Consider the following 21,985-nt stretch of genomic DNA (forward strand, 5'->3'; position numbering starts at 1 on the left):
AGGCTCTCCATCACAACCACTTACCCCAGCCGTGCATCCACACCCCCGGGTAACACAGAACCACCAATCCAGCCTCTCTTAGAACCAGGCCCTCCATCCGAACCTGCGGACCCACACTTAAGCCCCCTCCCACGGACTAAGCCGAGCAGCCATACGCCCAGTAGAGCCGTGCCCCTGGTAAGGCAAAAAAAAAAAAAAATAAAAAAAAAAAAAACAGTTTAACAACGCACAACCCATTATGAGTCATGGTCCTAATTTTATACATGTTTCCAAGTCATTATAAGCCATCTAGTTTGAGATGAAAGCTCATTCTGATCATAATTTATAGGGTTTGTTAGATAGTGCAGTAAAAACAGAGAATATAGAAGTTAAATATGAAGCACCACCAAACAATGCATTCTGGGAAATCCAGACAGACATTTTTAAGTAATTTATGATGTTCAGACGTCGTTAAAACACATTTCTGGCACATAGCAGAAGCTCAGAGATGAGGTTTGAAGCTCAGCTGTGATTTCTGTCTCAAAAACAGAGTTTGAATAGAAATAAAATAAAATAAAACATGGTTAAGAGTAGATGCTTAAAACCAAAGTTCGTCTTCAGAGCAGCGAGTCCTTCATCCAACAAAGGCTCAGAGATGGCATTTTAAAAGTGGGATTTATTAACAAAACAAAGCTCAAAATAAATCAAATTGGGATCAAATCTGGTGAAGTTAAAGTAAAAGGCCACTGTGGTTTGGGCCACATCACAGTTTGATAGGACGTTCCCAGCTATACTGACAGGTAGAAAAATGAATAGGAGTCTTTGGAGTAGGCTCGGACCGCCAAACGTGGTAGGCATCTGCAGAGGGTTGGAGGGAGCAGAGAAGCCAAGTTTTGTAAAAACAACTTATAATTTTGGAGTTGTTCATTCTTGAAATAAATGGAGGTCAATGGCAGCTATGTCAAGGGAATGAGCAACATATTCTCCTTACCAAGATTGTCTCTCTACCTCTTTTAGTTTAGTTTATTTGCTGAAATGTGAAAGTGGTTTTCGTCTTATGTCCCCAACCCTCCACTAGATGGCAGTATAGGACTGTCATTTTAAATGGGGCTCTCCAAACAAGCCAAGTTTCAACTCAGATCAAAATCTAATCAAATGAAACAGACCAACAAATATTTAGAATTAAAAAAACATTTATTTGATAATAAATTACAAATTTTATTATATTAGAACACTGTGCATGACATTCATAAAAAAAGATATCAGTGTCCAATCATGTTGAACAATATGCAAGGGGAGTACAATAAGGATCTATTTTTCAATGCCTTATGATGTAATACCTGTGGAGAAAGAAATTACACTTGTAAATCAATGATCAAGAAAGAAATACCTGTTTATGAAAACTGCATTATTTTGAGGACATTTTTTAACATTATAATTGCAAAACAAAATAAAATTAGAAAAAAACTGTTTGTGTCATAAAGCGGGGCGAAGATGGTGATGATAAAGCTTAATGATGAAAGATAAAAATCCTGGCAGCACAGAGGAGAAAAAGCTATGAGCTCATTTCTGGTAGCAAGTGGTGAACAGTAATCGGCCGACAGCGACGAGAAAACGAGAGAGTTTAGACTGAACAGAGAACTAGAAACACAGGTTGGGTATAAATACACAGGAGGAAATGAAGGGAACTGGAAAGAGTCGGGATCAATCAAGGATAGACAAGAAACACAAAAACTCAACTGACAGAATCCAAAATAAACACAGAAAAAATCAAATCTTTACAGATTGATATAAAGTTTCAGACTGAAAACAAATTGTTTTAGCTCATTCCTTTTAAATGTATTATTTAAAGGGAAAGGTCTAAAAAGTTGAGGCTGCATAATTACTGAGTTTTTTAATCTATTTTTGTTTTTCCACATGAAATTAAATAGCATCTTGTGACAACTTTTTGTTTCCATTCAGAGATAAAGCAGCATAAGACATGAAGTCTTATGCTCTGCATGGTGAATACAATTTGAATCTTAAATCTCTGCTGCCACTAAAGTTCAGATAACATCTGGAATCTGTTTCTCATGATCATTCCTGAGTAACCAATAGATTATTTTACAGGTATGCTACAAGTAGCAGAAATGTAACAATATTTAAGAGCAACTGCTTCACATTTTTTTAGATTAGGAAAAGTCCAGATGCAGCAGAGAAAGGTTAATCTCGTCAATCAGATGTATCTCAGAAGAGTTTCTTTTAGAAATAATTATCAGGCTGATGATAATTTCTCATCCCACTACTGCAATACTTTTTAGTTTGCTGAGATTAATTAATAATCTGTAAGTAACTGAGTGCAGATGAGGCGATATGAGACGTCGCTGCCCGACTCCTCCTTTGAGAATAAAACCAAGTGAAGGACCAGCATTGCATCTAATTCCATTAGTGACATTGTTCTGATAGCACTGCTAGAGTAAGAACCAAAACCAGGTGTGAAATATGACATTATGTTCAGTGTTGTCAAAAGCTTTACAAAAGTCCAGAAAAAGGATAAAAAGATTTATGCTCTGATAACAGCATAAATCATTGTTCAGTCTGATTGTGAGCATTTAACTTCTGTTGTCTTGTGTAGTAGGCCCCCCACCGAGGCGAGACATTGAATCCTTTATTTGCAGAAATTTAAAGTGTCATTATTTAACATGGACTTCATCATAATCAAATGGAGAACACATTAACATTTTAATATGGCTTAGATCAAGTGTGAAAATATTGAGCTCCTCTGCATTTTCCTAGTCGTCTGGTTGTCGAGTGTTTCCACCTCAGCCCAATAGGGGGCGATAACATACCTTGACGTTTTCGCTTTTCATCCAGAGAAGAAGAAAGGAGGCGGAAGAAGACGGCAGTGGAACCAGGAAGAAGGGGCTTATTTTAACCTGAACAGGCTCAGAACCGCCAAAGAACCGTCAGAGCGTTACTTTCTGTAATTGTCAGGCATCGTGTTCGTGTCGAGATGGAAGGTGGGTTTTGTTCTGAGAGATTAAGACTCTGTGTTGATGGGATTGGTCTGTTTTTAAGCTGATCACCGGCAGCTACTGCTAGCCTGGGCGCGGATGCGGTTTGTTGTTGTTTTCTTCATGTTGAGCTTCGACTTGAAGTGAATCTGATCATTAGATCAGATTCCAGCTGGATTCACATTACTGGCTAATAACTAAGCAGAAACTTCCTGAACTTTTCACCTGTACAAACTAAAACTTCCAGAAACAAATTTTTTTGTCATTAAAATTTGATCATTTTAAAACGTCTTGGCAAAAATATTGCATCATAATCTATGTTCATGTAGCTGAGGCTGCTCTTAATTTGTAGGACGGTTTAAAGGCACTGTTCAGGTTTGTCATTGCTCTCAACCTGGAGTGTCGGTCAGAACACTACTTCTATTGGATTCAGTTCAGGACCAGATGTGGGGCAGCAGGTGGAAGAAGGAATACATGAGGCAGGATCCCTTTTACTTTCTGTATTCAAGTTGGGTCACAGATCTTAGTCCAACAACAGTAATTGGCATCAAGGTATATTTGGTGGTGTGGGTGAGTGCTTCAGGTATGTGTGTAGGTGTGTGTGTGGTCTCCTAGAATAAACAGAAATACAGAAATAAGTTTCAGGTTTCTATCATTACACATTACTATTACACCTTAGATAAACTAAGAAGGAAATAAATAAAGCCTAAACAAGCTTAACATCAGAATTACTATTCATAAGTGAACTAAAACAAATGAATTAATATCAATGCCTGTGCGCCTGTCAAGTACATCGCTCAGCGCTCTACAACACACATATAGTCGATAGCTCGGACCTAACGGTAAATAACGGTTAACAAATAAACTCCGAATCATTCATTTAACTTCAGCAAACAATCAAATATAATAACTTACTTGTCACTAACGCACACTTATAAGGCGATCACACATATTCTGCCCCTCTCACGTATTAGCAGTGGCTCTGTTACCCCACCTCCCCCTCTGATATCAGGAACGGTTCTCTTTCTTACGGCGATGTGATGACGTCATCGCCGCCCCCAACTCCGGTATGCCCTAAGTGGCAAAAGTAACGCTGAACAGAAATCACTACGAACAGTAGTAGTTAACAAACTTAGCTTATTTAAGGGGTCTTTTGAACAGTTCATTTATTATTATTGACCTTAGAAACCAGACATTTTTAATAAAGTGCCTTAAGAGGATTTTGGCCATGAACCTGTCCAATTTAAAGGCGACATTAATATGACTTTGTTAGCTTTATGAATTATGCTGGCAGGCCATCATAACATCACATTGTTTATTTGTCTTTTCAGGTCATTTGTTTTTAAGTTCTGTTTTATGAAATACGCTATATAATTGTGATAAAATGTTATTATCATGCATCAATAAAATGAAGAAAAAAAATTATTCAATTCTGTACCATTAGTCAGTATAATTACTTTATTGTTATTTAGATGTAGATGTTAATGAAAACCTGAAAATAAAACTCCAGTTTGTTTTTTTAAATAAGACTAAGAGGACTTAAATCTGGTGTTCATGGAAGAAGTCCAGGGTCAGTCGTTGTTGCACTGCGTTGGTGCAGTTTCATCTGCGCAGATGTGATTTAAAGTCAGATGATGAATTCCAGCAGGTTTGTTCAGTAATTGGTTGGAAGAGCAATTTTCTGAAATACTGAGATGCTGTTTGATGAATGCTTTATAACAATGAAATTTAATATTTTTAGTATTTGCAGTGAATCTGTTTATGAATTGATATTTGTAATGTTTTCAATTAACAAAAGCATTATTCGAACTGTATCTATGGTCTCAAAAGCAATATTGTGAAGTTTGCTCTCATTCTTTTTAATGCTCTCGACTCTCTTTCTCCAGAAACACTCTTTCAGCTGAGGGTAAGTCCCGAGATCATATTGATCTGTATTGTCTATACAAGCTAAAAGTTTATACAATTGACACTTTTTCCTTTTTTCTCACAGTTTACATCGAAGCAGCTTGAGAGACTGGCAAAGAAGGCAGAAAAGGAATCAGAAAAGGAGCAGGCCAAAGTCAAGAAGGTGAGGATTAGAAGCCGGTTTGATGCTCATTGTAGTTCAGGACGATCCAGATTTTATTCTGCTTACTTATTCTCTTTCTGCATTTGTATTGTCACATCTCTATGTTGGATGAAACATGCTGGAAAGGCTTGAGATGATGGATCAACAAATAACAAACAGACGAGAACAAAATGACTTGATCCAATTTTGGGTTGGAATATTTCTAATCGGCAGAATTTGGAGTTCAGTGAACAATTAGATTTTAAAGTGCCGTACAGAAAGTCCAACTTGTTTGTCGTATTTAACGCATTGAAATGCAAAGATTGGGTGAGGCGAAGATCAAATCTGCTCAGCTCTGGAGTCCTAGGATGAGCTGAAGATGGAGCAGAGGGTCTTTCACAGCCTAACCTGCTGGGAGGTTGGTCAGAGAACAGAACTGATTAATGGTGCTCTAAAACCCCTGACTTATGAAGACCCTAAATCAGGTGTGTCAAACTCATTTTCGTTTTGGGCCAAATCAAGATCATGAATGCTCTTAAAGGGCCGGTTGTGCCAGAACCTGTTCACAAACTGTTAATATGTCAATGAATTCTTAAAATTACATAATATTATTGAAGATTTCCCTTCAGGAACTTATAATAAATGTCACTGTTTATTTACTCGCTGTATAAATCATGGACTATAATCATACATCAACTAAATTCTCAAGAAACTGGAGGGATTGATTGATATAAATTGGCAGTAAACAGATAAAAACTGCATTGATATGATTGATAATATAATATTTAATCACACTTAGTGTTTAGTGTAGTCTGTGGAGGGCCACATAAAAAGCTACGGCGGGCCGGATTTGGCCCCCGGGCCTTGAGTTTGACACATGTGCCCTAAATAAAATCCAGTGACTGCTTCTAGACCTCACCTAAACAGAGTCCACTTCTCAGCAATTTGGTATTAGTATAAAGTAGCTGTTCTGAGAAGAAGCCAAAAGCACCTCAACTGCTCTTGAGGAGCTACAGAGATCCACAGCTCGGGTGGAACCATCTATTAGTCTTGAACTTTATAAATCTGGTGTTCATGGAAGAAGTCCAAGGTCAGCCGTTGTGGCACTGCGTCGTGCAGTTTGATCTGTGCAGATGTGATGTAAAGTCAGATGACGAATTCTTGAAGGTTTGTTCAGCATTTCTATATATTTTTGTTCATCATTCTTCTGGAGCCCATAATCACATCTTGAAGATGGATATGATCATCCTTCAGGTGGAAATCTGGTGCTGCACTTTTTCTCCTCACATTCTCAAAGTGGTCAGACTACCTTGATGAATAGTCAGTAGAAGATGACTCAGCATTTTCTCTAACATGTATTCATGAAACTCACCTGTCTCACCTGGTCCTTCATGCCAGTCAGAGGAAGGTTTTATCTGGCACCAAAATGGCCGCTGATCTGTTACCTTAATTGGGAGTAAGCAACATTATTTAGTTTTGTTCACTGAAGTTAAGCATGTCTTCACCTCTGGATTGGTAGAGGTCTTAATGAGTCTTATTTGTAGAAAATGCTTATAATTACCTGAGAGACCAAACAGCTCTCAGTGCTGTTGTGTTTCTTAAAGAGACGATTTAATTACAAAACAGAAATAGTTGAATTTATTCTCAACAGGCTTTGCAGCAGAAAAATGTTGAATGTGCTCGAGTTTATGCTGAGAACGCCATCAGGAAAAAGAACGAAGGTGTGAACTGGCTGCGCATGGCGTCCCGAGTTGATGCGGTGGCCTCTAAAGTCCAGACTGCCGTCACCATGAAGGGAGTGAGTCTCACCAATTGGATCACCTCAACTTCTGTTTCCCCCAGAAGTCTAGAATTTGATGCTTCATTTTCTATTTTTGATTCAAGTTTATCATACATTGATGTGATTTCCTGGTCTAGGTGACTAAAAGCATGGGCCAGGTGACCAAAGCCCTGGATAAGGCTCTGAACTCCATGGATCTGCAGAAGGTTTCCGCAGTAATGGATAAGTTTGAGAGCCAGGTTCAGAACCTTGACGTCCACACCTCAGTGAGTCGCTGCAGAGCCTCTGTCTGCTCTCATGCTTCAGAAACTCCCTCCCTAACCTCACCTGCTCCTACCTACACCAGGTGATGGAGGACTCCATGAGCTCAGCCATGACACTGACCACGCCCCAGGAACAGGTGGACGACCTCATCCACCAAATAGCAGAAGAGGGCGGCCTGGAGGTGATGGACCAGCTGAATCAGCTTCCTGCTGGAGCGACGTCACTGGGTGGAGAGAGTTCCCGGAGCCAGGAGAAGGAGGACCAGCTGTCTCGGCGGTAAGGGTCACATGCCGGACCAGGTAGATTTGTTTGAGATGAAACACCTGGTGAGGCCTGGCGGAAACCAAATCTTAAAAACACAAAAATCTAAACCCACGTAAAGGAAGAAAACCAATGAACACAGACGCATTAAAACAAAGTTGTGTCTAAATTAATCAAAGCATTTACAAAGAAATGCAGATTAATAATGGCTTTAATTACATTAAAAGAACAACTCCTTGACTAGAAATCTTTCTCCGGTTTGAGTAAGGCTTAGCAACCTGGAAGGTTTTAACCAGGATCAGAGTGAAGATTATCCAAAGAAAACATCAGAGGTCAGAAACAGAGAATTAAATCAGATTGGATGAACTGAAATAGGACAGAAAACTATTTAGAGTTGTTTATTGGTGACTCAGTTCAGTCGGTACAAAATGTTGAGAAAGCACCTTGGTCATTCTTTAGACTTTATCTTAGTGGCATCATTGCGGCAGCAGAACTAACCTGTGGTGAATCATGTGAACACTAAATCTCTCTCTGCTGGACAAAAGAATCATCATTCAATATTGTTTGAAAATTACAATAAAGTTTTTCTACTGGAGGGTGTGTAGAAATGTCAGTGCTGATGTATAATGATATCTAATAATATATGAGAGAAGAGAAGCCAGAGTGTAACAGTGAGCTTATTCTTTCCTAAAATGAATAAGAGTCTCCTGGAGTTGAAGTAAAAATATCCCAAAGTCACCTTTACACACAATTATTCTCCATCCGCTTCATTCTGGCTCTTTTCTGTCCACTGGATCTTTCCTCTGATCTCTGGACTTTTTGGCGTCTATAGGATCAGCAGGAACATCCAGGCCAGAAATCAGAAACATTACGAAATGAAAAAGTTCAGCCAGAAACATTCAGGGCGTCTGAATGCTAAAGGACCCTCCTCTTGAAACTGCAGTCTGGTACTAAAGGTTCTGCTAGGAACCTCTGGATCAATCAGATCTCTACTAGAGCTGATTCTTTATCTGTGAGAATAGGAGATTATAATCTGGATTAACAGGGAGCCGTTGTAATTTCCAGCAGATGTTTGGGTTCAACCTCTGGATCTGAGGTGAAGCTTCGGGTTCAGACTTCAGTCTGAGGAATATTTCAGACCACCAGAGGGCGGCGTGGTTCAACACAGTGAAGTATCTGAGCGAGATTTCCAGTAACTAAATAACTAAATCTAGAATAACTTTAAAGTATTTCCTCAAATCTGCGAAACAGAAAATTATTCTGGGAATCTGAGAAATTATGCTGTTACATAAAGTATAATATCATTGAAAAGTTCATTTATTTCAGTAAATTTTGGTTTATAGTTTATATTAACCCAAAATTAATTTTACATTAAACCAATAAAAAATTCTTTTTTCCAGAAAACTTGAAAAGTAAACGCTCTGAAATGTCCTGGCAGATGCTGTTCTGGATCTGGACCAGATAGAACCAAACCAGAACCAACAGGCTCCTCAGACCTTCACTGATTAGAAACTTTAGCCTTCCAAAGCCAGATTCATGGACACATATTTTCAAATGAAAACTTTGGATCCAGTCCTTTTCTTGTTACTCTCAGGTCTGGAGTGGTTCTGTGAAGGTTGGAGCTGATGTTCTGAACCAAACCCTCTGGACTTCCTCCAAGCTGTTCAACTGGTTCCGCTTCTATGGGCTGCAGTGAGCCCTGCTGCTTTAGAATCTTTTCATCACACAGCTCTTCCTCCACTAAACTTTCCAGCGATCTTCATTCTGTGAATAAAGCTTGTTGTAGCTTTCCCTAAAAGCTGCTTGCAGAGGGCAACAGTCAGCAGTCCTCCAGGGCCGCTGGCCGTCCTGCAGGTTTTAGATGAGCCACAGGTCCAAAACACTGGAATGAAACGGCTTCATGACCTCCTCCTCGTGTGGATCGGTTCTCCAGAGCCTTAAAGATCTCATTGTTCTGTTCAGGTGCTGCAGCAGAGGCTCATCTAGAAGTTTCAGGACACAGGCCCTCCAGGTCCGGAGTTTGACTCCTGTGATCCAGAAGGAAGAAACAAACGTTTCCTGAGAAGCAGAAAACAATTAGACTTCAGACCTGGCAGGGTTTATTTTTCTGATAGTAATTCATTAATATTCCAACTTTTCTGTTTGTTTTTATCACACTGTATGTTGAGCAGCAGGAACCTGTTGAACTTTTTATTGAAACTGCTCTAATGATTTGAACTGAGCTCAGTTTGTCTGGATTTTTGCTGCATGTTTTTCTGCTGTCAGTTTGCTGAAATGCAGCTGATGTGTGAAATGTTTGTTTGCAGGTTGGCAGCTCTGAGGAACTGAAGGCGCTACTGCATGGAGGAGCAGGACGGCAGCAGCTAAATGTTTGGATTGAACTGTTCCTGCTGGGAGAACTTAATGAGTTTATTGATTTTCCTCCTCTGGCCTAAAAATAAACCACAGCAGCCAGGAATAGCATCAGCTTTACCTACTGGCTTCATCAGTCTCCTCTTCACTCCACTCACAGGAATCTGGATGCAAATGTTGTGAAATATGTTTCTGGTGATGAGCTCAGCTGGTTCATTATAGACCAGATGCTGAAACACTAACAGGTTTATTTCCTCCCGTTTCTCTTCTGTGGGGTTTAGTTCAGTTTCTTTTCTGCTTTCAAAGCCTTATGTTGGGACGCAGCTGCTTCTTCTTCAGTGCCTAGAAAGAGCAGCCGGACGTTTTCCTCGCTCAGAAACGTTTTTATTCGTTTTTAATAGTTAGTTCTGATCCATTTATGGTTCAGAGAACCATAACGTGCTCCAGATTATCCTCTGCAGCGTCTCCACCGGCGAGGTTCTGATCCGGTTGCAATCTGGTTCGGGTGCGGTGGAGGTTTTATTTAAACTGGTCAGCACTTTTTGTTTTCCATATTTATCTTGTAAAATAAAGTTCTGCCCTCTGTTGTCAGTCAGCCGTTTGTTTGTCCCAGAAGCCAAAGACATTTTTCAGGCCCTGATTGGTTGGATTCTCCACAGGTTTAATTATAATCCGATCCATTAACATAATTATGCAAATCTTGAAGCGTTGTTCACATTTATTTGTTCTTCAAGTAAATCAGAATGGAAAGTTCTCTTCGATGGATCGTGATCCATAAATCTGACATCAGTAATCATAAAGGGAAAGACAGGAGAACATTTCTACTCTACCGCCTGAACTCAAATACACCTTAAATCTTTCAAGTCCAATTTTTATCTCTTTTCTCAGAAGAGTTTTTGCGGCGCTCGTATTTTTTAAAGTAGACAGACAGGAAAGAGGAGAAGACATGCAGCAAAGATCGCCTGGACCTGGAATCGAACCCGTGACGTCCGCGTATGAGGACTGAGGCTTCCACACGTGGGGCGTGCTGACCCGCTGCACCACCACAGCACCAAGTTGATTTTAATCTGTTTCCAAACTATTTACTTCTTATAAAACAAAAAACCTGAAAGCATTTCTGTTAAAAACAAATAAGAGGGTTAAAACAGAACTAAGTCATAGAAAAGTGATTTAGTTCAGGCTGACAAAAACGACAAAGTTGAAGTTTAACCTTATTGGAAACTATTTAGAGATCACGTTATATTTGATTATGATGCCACTTATGAATCAGACTTCAAAACAAAACTAATCCAGTTAAAAAAGTTTGAGACATTTTATTCCCAAATCTTCCCACTATTGTCAGAAAACCTGAAAAATGCTTTTTGTTCTCTCAGTGTGAATGAATAAATCCAGAATATTATTCTGATTACCGTAATAATCAGATATAAAAAGATTTCAGTCTTTTACAAAAATCTGAATTATTTTGTGAACTTTTCCTATCAGACTCAAGTTCATCTGCCTTTCTGTTTCTCATGCATGTTGAACTTTAGGAAGAAAAGTTCACTCAGTAAAGGTTCTGCTTATGATCCAGGCTGCAGGGTTGCTCCTCTGTGACCTTTGACCTCTTTGTCTGCAACGTGAGAGAGACAGATCTGTGAAGGATCATCTTCATCCCTCTTCCTCCTCACGGAAGTTAGAGGGATGATGCCGACCGAAGCTCCCCTCCCCCACCTGTTTCTCCTCCTGGAGGCCCGGCCCAGTCCTCCCTGATGTGGGATCATGTTGGAGAGTCCCAGTTCTCCATTTCCTGTTTTAGGAAATAAGATCCTTTTGGATCTTATTTCCGCCTAATGTCAAGCCCTTTCAGGCAGACTATTACCCAGAATTCATTGCTGCATGTGACGTTTTGAGTTAAAAGGCAGAATTATGACAAGATGTTTTTGTTTATTGAAAATGGTCTGAAGAGGCAAAAATCAGAAACAAAAAATTTTTGATGTGAGAAACTGAAAAAAAAGAAATTAATAATATTCACAAACTGTGAGGAAAGTCAAACTTTCAAATGCAAGACAAATTCCCACCTTTGTGAAACTGATTTTTCCTGCATGTGTAACATTTTCTGTTTCACTTTTTTCACAGTGACTATTTTTATCTATTTATTTATCATATTAAAGTTTTGGTTACTTCTCATACTATTTTCACTTTCTTTGACTTTTCAATAAAGATGAAAAACAAATTCCTATAAGTCCACCTTTTAACTCAAAAGTCACATGCAGCAATGAATTGTGGGTAATGCACTTAGCCAAAGTCTGTCTGAATGCAGGTACAACTTTATACACGTCAACAGTTTCTGCTTTAGCTACGTACTAATTTCTCAAAACTGGAGTAAAGTCGTCTGTAGCTTTAATAACAATAAAAGAATATGACAGATCAAAAACTCAAAAAGGGCACGAGGGGCATAAAGAATAAAAGGGCAAGCGCCCCCTCACCCCCACCCCCCCCTTTGCCCATGGCTGTAATGCATCCATTAAAAAAATCAAAAACATGATAATTTTAACTCACCTTTTTTTATAGATCTTTATTGAGATACAGAATACATAACAGTACAAACATAGCATGCATTGTGGTATAATGTCTGCCAGGAGAGACTATATCACCATAACATTATAGAAATACATTAAAGAGAGAACACAAAGAGCATCATAGGTTTAGTATTGGTGGAGTTTTCAATAGGTCTGATCTGTTGTTTGAACTCATTTTCAAAAATAGAAAGAAGTAGTTTTTCATTAGTGTAACAGGATTTGTGAATGAATATAGTAAGATTAATAAACTAAAAATGTGCTGTTTGGTTATTGGGTCGTCAGTGAGGCCAAACAATACATGTTCAAGAAAATAGGGAGAAAATGAAATGGAAGAATAAATCCATCAGGCGGGGTTGGAACAATAAATCATAGTGCAAATGCTTTTCCAAAATTGAACAGAAAAGGAGCAAATAAATGAAATAAACGTGTTTTTCCTGCTACTCAGGCAAATACGTCACACTTGTGGAAGGAACTGTCTGCTGTTAATTTAGAAATCAACACCAGACAAAGTTGTTTTGATTTCACTCTCTGGAATAACACCAACTCTTTAGGAAAATTCACTCAAATTTGACTAAACGACCGTTGAATTAACTCTTCTACAAAACTTTAGAAAGAAAAAAGTTGACTCGGTAAAGGTTCTGGTTCTGATCCAGGCTGCAGGGAAATTGAACACTTTTGATTTTGCTGTGAAGGACTCAACTTGGCTTTGGTTTTTCCTCCATTATTTTCCTCGCTGTAAATAAAGGAGGTGGCGATCACGTGACCGCCGCTGTGGTCACGTGACCGCCCCTGCTGACGCAGCGCAGCTCCATGGACCATCAGGGTAGTCATGGTTACAGTGGGAGGAGAGGAAGTTTCTTTCAAAAATAAAAGCCTATTAATGGGCATTTATTCCACCTGAGATATTAATCAAACATTGTTTGGAACTAGTTCTGGTCTTAACGAACCAAATGTGAACTTTGGTCACTAAACATCACTCTGAATAACCAGGAGGCACTGAAGCTGAATTTCTTGCAGATGATTGATGTAATTTTCTAACTGGATCACTGTGATCCAGTCTAAGTCTGGAAACTCATAATAATCAGGTGAAAACTCGAAGATAACATCCCATAGTGGGAACACGAGATTCACACTCGTGTTCCCAAAAATGATGAAGGACTCCTAATTTTTAAAAGCAATAAAAGAATGAGAGCGAGAGAAGAGCTGGAGTCCATTTTGATTAATGATAGGGTTCCTGTCAATACTCCCATTTTATCTCATCCTGAGATGAGACGTTAGCTCATCTCAGGCTTTTACTTTGGCAAAGCTAAGCGGAAGTCTGCATCTTCCATTAACCAGCTTGACGTCACGCCTCGGCAGAAGGCTGCAGCGTCCGTTTTCATTCTTTTTTCAATCGCTTTTCGTCTTTCTGGAGAAAAAATGAGCGCAAGAGGCGAAGCTGCGGTTCTTCCTTCGGACTGAAGACCAACCGGCCGGTTGTGGGTTGGATTCCCGGAGCTGCCGCGGTGCAGCTGGGCTCCGCCAGGGCCGGACAGGGCGGGGATGCTTCGGGTCCGGTATAAAGGCGGTACGAAAATGGGAACCAGACAAGACGAGGGGCGGCCGACGACGCGGAGCTTTTGTACCGAAAAGAGGAATGAGAAGTTCGGCGTGCCGGCTGATCCGGGCGGCGGTGTAGCCGCCTGCGGAGCGCCCTGGCGGGGCCGACGCGTGTTTCTGCGGCGCCCCTCCGCCCTCTGGCCGCCACTGCGATGAGGACGCTTTTTACTCTCTGTTTGCTCCTGATCGGCGGACCGAACCGGACCTGGGCCACCGGCAACCTGACCGTGGACAGCAGCACCGACTCCAGCCGGACGAACCACTCCGGCTACATCTCCATCGGGGACGGATCGGCGCAGGAATTTGAGTTTCCGGAAAACACCGAAGGAGTGATCGTGATCTCCAGTCGGTACCGGGGCTCCAGCCGGAAGCAGACGGTGAGGGTTCGGTCTCTGGACCCGGAGGTCCTCTCCGTCCTGAATGTGACGGCCGGCGGCCGGGAAGGACCGGCCGGAAGCTTCATCATCAGCATCCGCTCGGGCTTCCCGGGCCGGGCGCCGCTGCAGATCCAGCTGCTGGACTGGGACCGGGACTCGGTTCCGGTTCTGATCGAGGAGAGGACGGACTACTTGATCAGAGTGGAGCCCGGCGAGGCCGACGCGGCCACCCGGCAGCTGCAGTCCGGGGGCCTGTCCCACTTCACGGAGAACCCGGTGCTGTTCGCCTTGCTGCCCCTCATCTTCGTCAACAAGTGTGCCTTCGGCTGCAAGGTGGAGGTGGAGGTGCTGCGGGCTCTGCTGCGCCGCCCGATGGCGCTGCTGCTGGGGGTTCTGGCCCAGTTCCTGGTCATGCCGCTGTACGCCTACTGCGCGTCCCGGCTGCTGTCGCTGCCCACCGCGCTGTCCCTCGGCCTGGTCATCACCTGCTCCGCCCCGGGGGCGGCGGCGGCTACCTTTACAGCCTGCTGCTGGGGGGCGACGTCACACTGGCAATCTCCATGACGCTGGTGTCCACGGTGGTGGCCACGGCGGCCATGCCTCTGTCCTCGGCTCTGTACGGCAGGCTGCTGGGCGTCCACGCCGCTCTCCACGTCCCCTTCGTGAAGATCTTGGGCACCCTCCTCTTCATCGCCATCCCCATCTCGCTGGGCATGGTGATCAAGCTGCGGCTCCCGGCTCTCACCCGCGTCCTGCTGGTGCTCATCCGGCCCTTCAGCTTCGTGCTGATGGTCGGCGGCATCTTCATGGCCTACCAGATGGGCGCGTCCATCCTGGCCAACGTGCAGCCCCAGATCGTGGCGGTCGGGGTGACGGTGCCTTTGCTGGGCCTCCTGGTCGGCGCCGGCCTTGCCAGAACCGCCAGGTTGGCTCTGCCGCAGAGGAAAACCGTGAGCATCGAAGTGGGCGTCCAGAACAGCCTGCTGGCCCTGGCCGTCATGCAGCTGTCCTTCCGGCGAGTGGAGGCGGACTTTGCGTCCCAGGCGCCCTTCATCGTGGCCCTCAGCAGCACCTCGGAGATGCTCCTCATCGTCCTGGGCTCCTTCATCTGGCAGAGATCTGCTGTCCTCAGGAGTGACGGCTGATTGTAGCTGCAGAATGGACCTTTGGAAACCTGTGGACGTCCGTCTGCCTTGGTGGCGGCGGCTCGGTTCCGGTCCACTCATCACTGTTGTACAGCGGACTGATCTTTTCTGCTTCTTTTAATGTCATTTTTGGTATTTTTTCATGGAAACCAAAGGCCTTTTACCCTGAGAGTTTTGTGTGTTGCTCCTTTTTCAGATCAGATTCTACTGTGAGCTTCTTCATGCTGATATTCCTCTGAAGACAGAACTTATTTTTCTACAAGATGACGTTTTGTATTTCTAAATTCAGACTGAAAAGGTATCATGTTTACAAGTGATCTACGTGTCTTAGCCTGCCAGGGGAACATGGCTGCTTCAACAGGAACACCCTTCAAGGAACATGATGATGTGACTTTTTCCTTCAGAAAGTATTTGCCACTGATTGTGTCTTGGATATTTCACATCCATGTACTTGAATATTTGAAAATGAAGAATAAAGTCCTTGTGAGAGCTTTAATTTCTCAGCTGTGTGTTTTGTTTCATTTCTCACCAAGTTGTGTTTTTTCTCCTGGTGGTGAAACTTTCAGCAGCTCGGTGTGAATCATCACCAATTGCTTCTTTAATTCGGCTTGTTGCAACAAGCTGCAAGTGGTGCAGAGCCGGCCACGCTAAAGTGTTCACACTCCTGAACCTTTCCACTGTGTCATGCTCCCACTAGAAATGCTGTTGGATCTGAAAAGACTTTTCTATTTGTTTTACAAATAAAAACTCATCCCCCTTGTAACACCCACAAATAAAACTAGCTCCATTCGTCAGATAATTTCAGGGCTGAAAGCTGAAAATTGTCAAATGATCATTTTCAAAATGATTTTTGTGCTTAAAGTTTTTCTTCTGCAAAGTGTTAAGTGTGTAAAAACCACAAGTGAACTGGTCTGACGCTCCTGAAATGTGAATAAAAAGAAAAACTAATGAGGAAATGTGAGTTTACTGACTTGTTGCAACATGGGACAAGGTCCAGATTTTATCTGATCAGTTTCACACAGGTTCAAATTTCACAAGTTTCACAACAACACTGTGGCCGGAGCTAAACACTTTCAAGGTGGGAACAGAAATGTTTGCCTCTGTTCGGCTGCTTTGAGCTCTCAGGAATGTTGCGCAGCTGAAAATTGTCCAAACAGGAGAAGCTTTAAAATGGCTGTTAGGGGAAGTCCAGCAGAAACAGGAAGAAGATGATGTGAGTCATCGCTGTGGACTCCTCCTCTGCTCGGTGTGCAGGATAATCAACATGAACAGTGGAGCCATGGGTGGCATACAGCAGCAGCATTACAGTAAATAAATCTCCCTCTTTTTAAATGTCATTTGTTTTTGAAAATTGTATTTAAAGACATTTCTGTATGAATTGAACCTGAACAAAAGCCCCCTGGAAATGAGCATTTTATTAAAAGTTAACTTGTCTTTGCAAAGAAACGATGAATACAACAGATTAATGCGGGTCCATTGAGATAAGTTATATTTCAAACTATTTAAAATAGAACAATAAACTATGTAGAACTAGAAGATGAGTCCTTTTAGGCGTCTGGATCGTCGGTCGATGTGATGGATCACAGGCAGCGGTTTGGTTTTGAGCCATCTGCACTAACGCTGATGAAGAACTACCTGTGCTTTAGACCACAGAGAGAATTTTAATGGTATTTTTTCACAAAACGCTGCAGAGGACTGGACTTCCACAAGGCAGCTGTCTTGGTTCACTCTTGTATGCTATTTCTACAAATGATCTACCTTTTATGCTAAAACATGCAAAATTGGGGCGTGGCGCAGGGGTCAGCACGCCCCACGTTTGGAGGCCTCAGTCCTTGACGCGGACGTCACAGGTTCGATTCCCGGCGACTTTTGCCGCATATCTTCCTCGCCCTCTTTCCTGTCTGCCAACTGTCAAAAACACAAATCACTAGTGCTGCAAAAACTCTTTGGAGGAAAAAATGATTTGAAAAAACATTCAAAATTAAAAAAGTATGCATCTGCAAAATCAGGGTCTGGATTGGCATTTATCTTAAACAAGGAATTGGAAATTCATCAATAGATCAATGGGTTTTAGATAATACATTTATGTCAAATACATTAAAAACAAAACATTTAGAACGTGGTTCAAACAACTCTTAAATATAACCCAAAGCTAAATGTGTCAATGAAAAAATCAATCATCAAACAAGTAGCAGAAACTAAGTTACTTGGGATCTTTTTGGATAACAAACTGACTTGGTGAGGACACACAGAAGGTGCCTTGCATGTCAGAACTTTGATTTATTTCTCAGGTGGAATATTGTCACATAATATGAAGATTTAGTACTGAATTGTTCTGACTAAAATAAACTCAATGCGTTTTAGTTTAAACTGGCTAAATGTCCATGATGGGATATCAGCTTCATTATCTCAACACGGAAAACTTTAAAATGCCAGAGTCCATGATTTTTCTTTGCTCCTTAAAAAACAGTTGAAGTCACCAGACATTCAGTGATAGGATGTTTTCTTGTCGGCTTTACCTGCAGAGTGAAGACAGAGCGTCGCTCTCTTCCTTTAGCGCCAATCAAAGCTGAAAAGAAGCTTTTAAAAAGGAAATGAAAATCATTTTTAGCTTTTCATTAACTTATAACTGGAATGGTTAATTATTTTATGCTTGATACATTTCTCAACATTTTGTATGAACTGCAGCTACTTTGCATTGATATGCTAAATCTGTCATCCCTCATATATTTGAGTGATTTCTATTGTATGATGTGTGTTTTTTAATAATAATCCCAGCGAGTGGCGGCTCTAAGTAACAAACAATAAAGTAGATTTGTTGTTGATTTTTACATTTCAGGACATAAAACACCAACTTCAACTCTGTTTAGTAGTGGAGAAGCAGTAAGTTAAAAACTGCTTCCCTACAAGAGACAAGCTGATGATCTTCATCATCTGCTCCTCATCCATCTGTGAACAGGTCAAGAGAAGTTTCAGTTTTAACGGATAAAACCTTTTCCTTCTAGAAACAAGATGGCTGCCGGTCGTAGGTCAGCAGAGATCCATCCGGCAGAGACAATATCCTCTGAACAGATGAGATAAACTAGAGGTAGTTGGACATAATGGGAGCCATTATGTCCAACTACCTATGTTTGAAGACAAACCCTTCAAACAATCTGTCAAGCACGGTGGTGGAAGGTGGAACATGTGGGCTTTTCTTAAAACCACATGTTCTGTGAACTCAACCATGAACCCTGCAGGATCCCATGCTGTCTGCAGCACAGTGGGAGCTAAAGCTAGCAGATGATTGGTCCATTCCAGTCTCCGTTTGTCTTGATGCATAAGTTAAAGAGGACACAAATGCAGAGGCAGTGAGTAGATTTGAAGACTTTAATAAAAATATGAACAAAGACTTAGAAAAACACATAAGAAACAAACAAAAGCACAAAGAACATGGCTGGGATCTAATGCAGCGGAAAGTGGCACCACAGACTAGGAAATAAATGTAATACCAAAAAATAACTAAGAAACATAAAATTAGAACAACAAAGAGTAACTAGAAAAAAGAAATAAGGTAAAATCATTCAAAAGGACTGAACTAAAATAAAACACAAACAAGGCTGATTGAATCAAAGACACACAGAATAATAAAGAAATCTGAAAAACAACTGAAACAATGAGCCAAGGTCTGAACATTAGTGTAATAAATAATGGCACCGTTTCTTCTGTTTATGTCTCTTCAGACTCGATCGGAATGATTTCAGGACCTGGGAAGCATCGACTGCAGCCAGCTGGCTGCACATCTCCCTCTATTTATTTCTCTATGCAGTACATTAGTGGCACAATAGGCAGATGGGCTTTTTTAAATATTCAAGAGGACAGGATGAATTAAGATTTCATGAGTTTCTTTTTGCAGCTTTTATAAGAAGCTTTTCTGTTGCTTGAACGTCTGCAGCAAAGCCTGGCAGAAACCAGTGCCTGGTGGACGGCTGCTTCACTCAACTTTCTCTAAGTTTGTTTGAATTTTCAGCCTGATTAGTGATTATTTTCTGCTTTGTACAATTGGATTAACAGAAAGCCTGAAGATGTATTGAACAAAACCACATTAGAGGACAACTGGCTGCTTCTGAGTAAAGTCTAGAACCCAGGAGTCAATAACGGGCCTGGTTCTGTTTCACCTGAGAATCAGAACGTGAGGAAACATTGGGCGGGTCCTGAAGCATGAGCTGCTACGCCTTGTTCTGTGAGACATTTGGGTCATTGAGCCTGGATCAGAACCAAGTTAATAGTTCTGTTTTATACAAAGGGAGAATTTAACCCTAACCGACTCACTTAGATATTGAAAAACACTCCTGCTTCATCTTCTATAACTTTCATACAGAAAATGCACATTAATGAATTAGACCAAATGCTTGCTAAAATCTGCAGTGATGGAAGTATCAGATCTAAAGTGAGTGTGAAGTGAGAGTGCCGGATCATCTGTGGAAGAACAGAGAGCAGCAAACTGGTGCTCAAGTTCTGACTCCAGGAGGAACCACCCTGAGCTGAAACTTTATTTATCAGTGACACAATAATGTTGTTCTGCAGCTTTACTCAGATTTCGCCTCAGCAGCCAAACAGGACCCTGATTTTATGCTCTGCAATGCAAAGCAACATAAACAAACAGACAAAGCAATCTGCTAGTACAACAAGATATTCTAGGACAACTTGCTAAGAACCAGAGGAAATGGATCAGATGGTCTGGAGTCACACACCGAGTCCACCATCAATAAGGTTCATATATTTGTGGCGATGATGCGCCAAAACTTTACCTGTCAAGCACTTTTAAACTGGAAGAAGATTTTGATTTTTAACAAAACATTTATTGTGCAATAATTTAACCATCAACTGTTACATAATCAGGTCAAAAAATTAAAAAAATAAATAAATATTTACATGATCAGCTTTTTATATTTTAGGTTTTCCTGGTCAGAAATGATGCACTAAACACTCTTTAAACATAGTTGTAAAAAATACTTGAAATCCCGAATGGCTCTGTGGAAGCAAAACTCCAACCTCAACCTGGCCTTGATGTGACACTTTCACAGAGACACGGCTTCAAGCTGGGCTCCAGCCTGCATTTTGGCCCTTTGAGTTCAATAAATCACCATTTTGGCTTGGGCTAATAAATCATTTAAAATCTGGGATTTAAAACTAGTGGCTCGACTGTGATGTACACCGCTGATAAAAACGGAATTGGTAAAAACCACGGCAAAGAGGCTAAAAGTTCTGGTTGAAAAAATGTAAAAAACTACTAACTACTACAATCTATAAAAAGGTGAAACACACTCTCGGACAAATTGCAAAAAGGAAACTGATTTGGCACCATGAAGAATCCAGATCTCCAGTCCGTTTTTTTTATTGGAGGCTTGCATGAAGTCCTCCGCTGAGGTTTCTGCGCTCTGAGTTTCATTCCACACACTGATGGCCTTTTGTGAAGTTTTCTTGCTCAGGATTTTTCTACAATATTTGTACAGTACCTTTGGGCCTGTTTTACATAAATCCATCCCTGAGTCCACTGTCCTCCTCAAAATCTGGATCCAGGAAATGACCTGGAGCAGGTCATTCGGGTCAGGCAGGTACTTTTCTGCATCATGTAGCTGCAGGAGCCGCCTGTCATCCGCTCCTTCACCCGCTCCAGGAAGCGCCGCATGGGTCTGGCTAACCGGACCCCAAGCAGCGAGCCAAACTCCTGGACGTTAGAAAAGTCCAGACCGGCCACCTGCGCCAACCGCTGCCGGGTCACCGACCCGGACCTGAAGAAGGCCTCAGAAGGCCCAGTACGGTGCTGTTCTGGACGTCCAGTCTTGCTCCACAGACCAATTTTCTGTCATGTCCAGTGTTTCTCTGTGTGTTTGTTTGAGTTTTCTGTCTCCCTGAGTTTCCTCGTTGTCCTGTCTTCCCCCTTGATTGCTCCCAGGTGTGTCTCGTCCCTGTGATTACGCTCTGTGTATTTAATCCCTCCTGTCTCCTTTGTTCCTTGTCGTTGCTTGTCTTGGTTTGTGCCGTCCACCTGTATGAACAATGCTACCGGGTTTGAGTCCTGGCTTCCGCTCAGCTGTGCTGCTTGGCCGTGGACCTATTGAGTTTTTGTATTTTGGATCATTATCATCATTAAAACCACCTTAAACCTTACCTGGGTCTCGAGCGTCTGCCTCACCACCAACATCCACACCATTCCATGACAGCTTCTTCTAAAAGCCAATGCTGAGAGTTATGCTCCTGTTAACAACATAGTTTAAAAAGGATTTGGAAACATTTTGATAAAACTGAGCCAACCTTTTAGCTTGTGTTGAGAATTAAAAGAGGAATAACTTGATTTAGCTCGTTAATTCATTCCTCCTTGTCCTAGATTCTTGTGTCTGTATACGTGTGCAGGGAGAAAGAGCAATCATACGACATCAGACTTCAGATATCCAGAGTTTTATCCAGAGAAAATCAATGCAAGAAGAATGTTACAATAAGCATCTCACCTAGATCATCAAAAGTCCAAGACATGACAAAACAGAAACAATTAACTGAGTAAAAAGGGAAATAAAAACACAAACAAAAGATGCATCTTTTGGGAAACTCTCACTCAGCACAAAGAGATTTGAACTCCTGCTGTGAAAC

The 21,985-nt window shown here is 41.6% G+C and overlaps 2 protein-coding genes across 2 annotated transcripts; both read left to right on the forward strand.

Moving 5' to 3' along the window:
- The first annotated feature begins 2,842 nt into the window (after positions 1-2,842).
- Positions 2,843-9,796, forward strand: LOC129357866 (charged multivesicular body protein 1a). Its single transcript, XM_055026827.1, has 7 exons — positions 2,843-2,978; positions 4,859-4,878; positions 4,963-5,040; positions 6,671-6,817; positions 6,937-7,065; positions 7,146-7,339; positions 9,631-9,796. The coding sequence occupies exons 1-7, from the start codon at positions 2,972-2,974 to the stop codon at positions 9,650-9,652; spliced, it is 597 nt and encodes a 198-aa protein (XP_054882802.1). The 5' UTR covers positions 2,843-2,971; the 3' UTR covers positions 9,653-9,796.
- Positions 9,797-13,839: 4,043 nt separating this feature from the next.
- On the forward strand, positions 13,840-15,851 carry LOC129357865 (P3 protein-like). The gene is given in 3 exon segments (XM_055026826.1): positions 13,840-14,700; positions 14,703-15,326; positions 15,329-15,851. Coding segments are annotated over 3 exon segments (1,359 nt in total). The 5' UTR covers positions 13,840-13,985; the 3' UTR covers positions 15,349-15,851.
- Positions 15,852-21,985: the final 6,134 nt, after the last annotated feature.

The sequence above is a fragment of the Poeciliopsis prolifica genome, unplaced genomic scaffold (assembly GCF_027474105.1).
Source record: "Poeciliopsis prolifica strain line A6 unplaced genomic scaffold, Auburn_PproV2 SCAFFOLD325, whole genome shotgun sequence".
Classification (NCBI taxonomy): Eukaryota; Metazoa; Chordata; class Actinopteri; order Cyprinodontiformes; family Poeciliidae; genus Poeciliopsis; species Poeciliopsis prolifica.

What these genes read in the sequence shown, in the direction of transcription:
- LOC129357866 (XM_055026827.1), top strand. An exon ending in AGCAGGCCAAAGTCAAGAAG is followed by an intron (nt 5,041 to 6,670) that starts GTGAGGATTAGA and finishes TATTCTCAACAG; the next exon opens with GCTTTGCAGCAGAAAAATGT. An exon ending in GAGGACCAGCTGTCTCGGCG is followed by an intron (nt 7,340 to 9,630) that starts GTAAGGGTCACA and finishes GTTTGTTTGCAG; the next exon opens with GTTGGCAGCTCTGAGGAACT.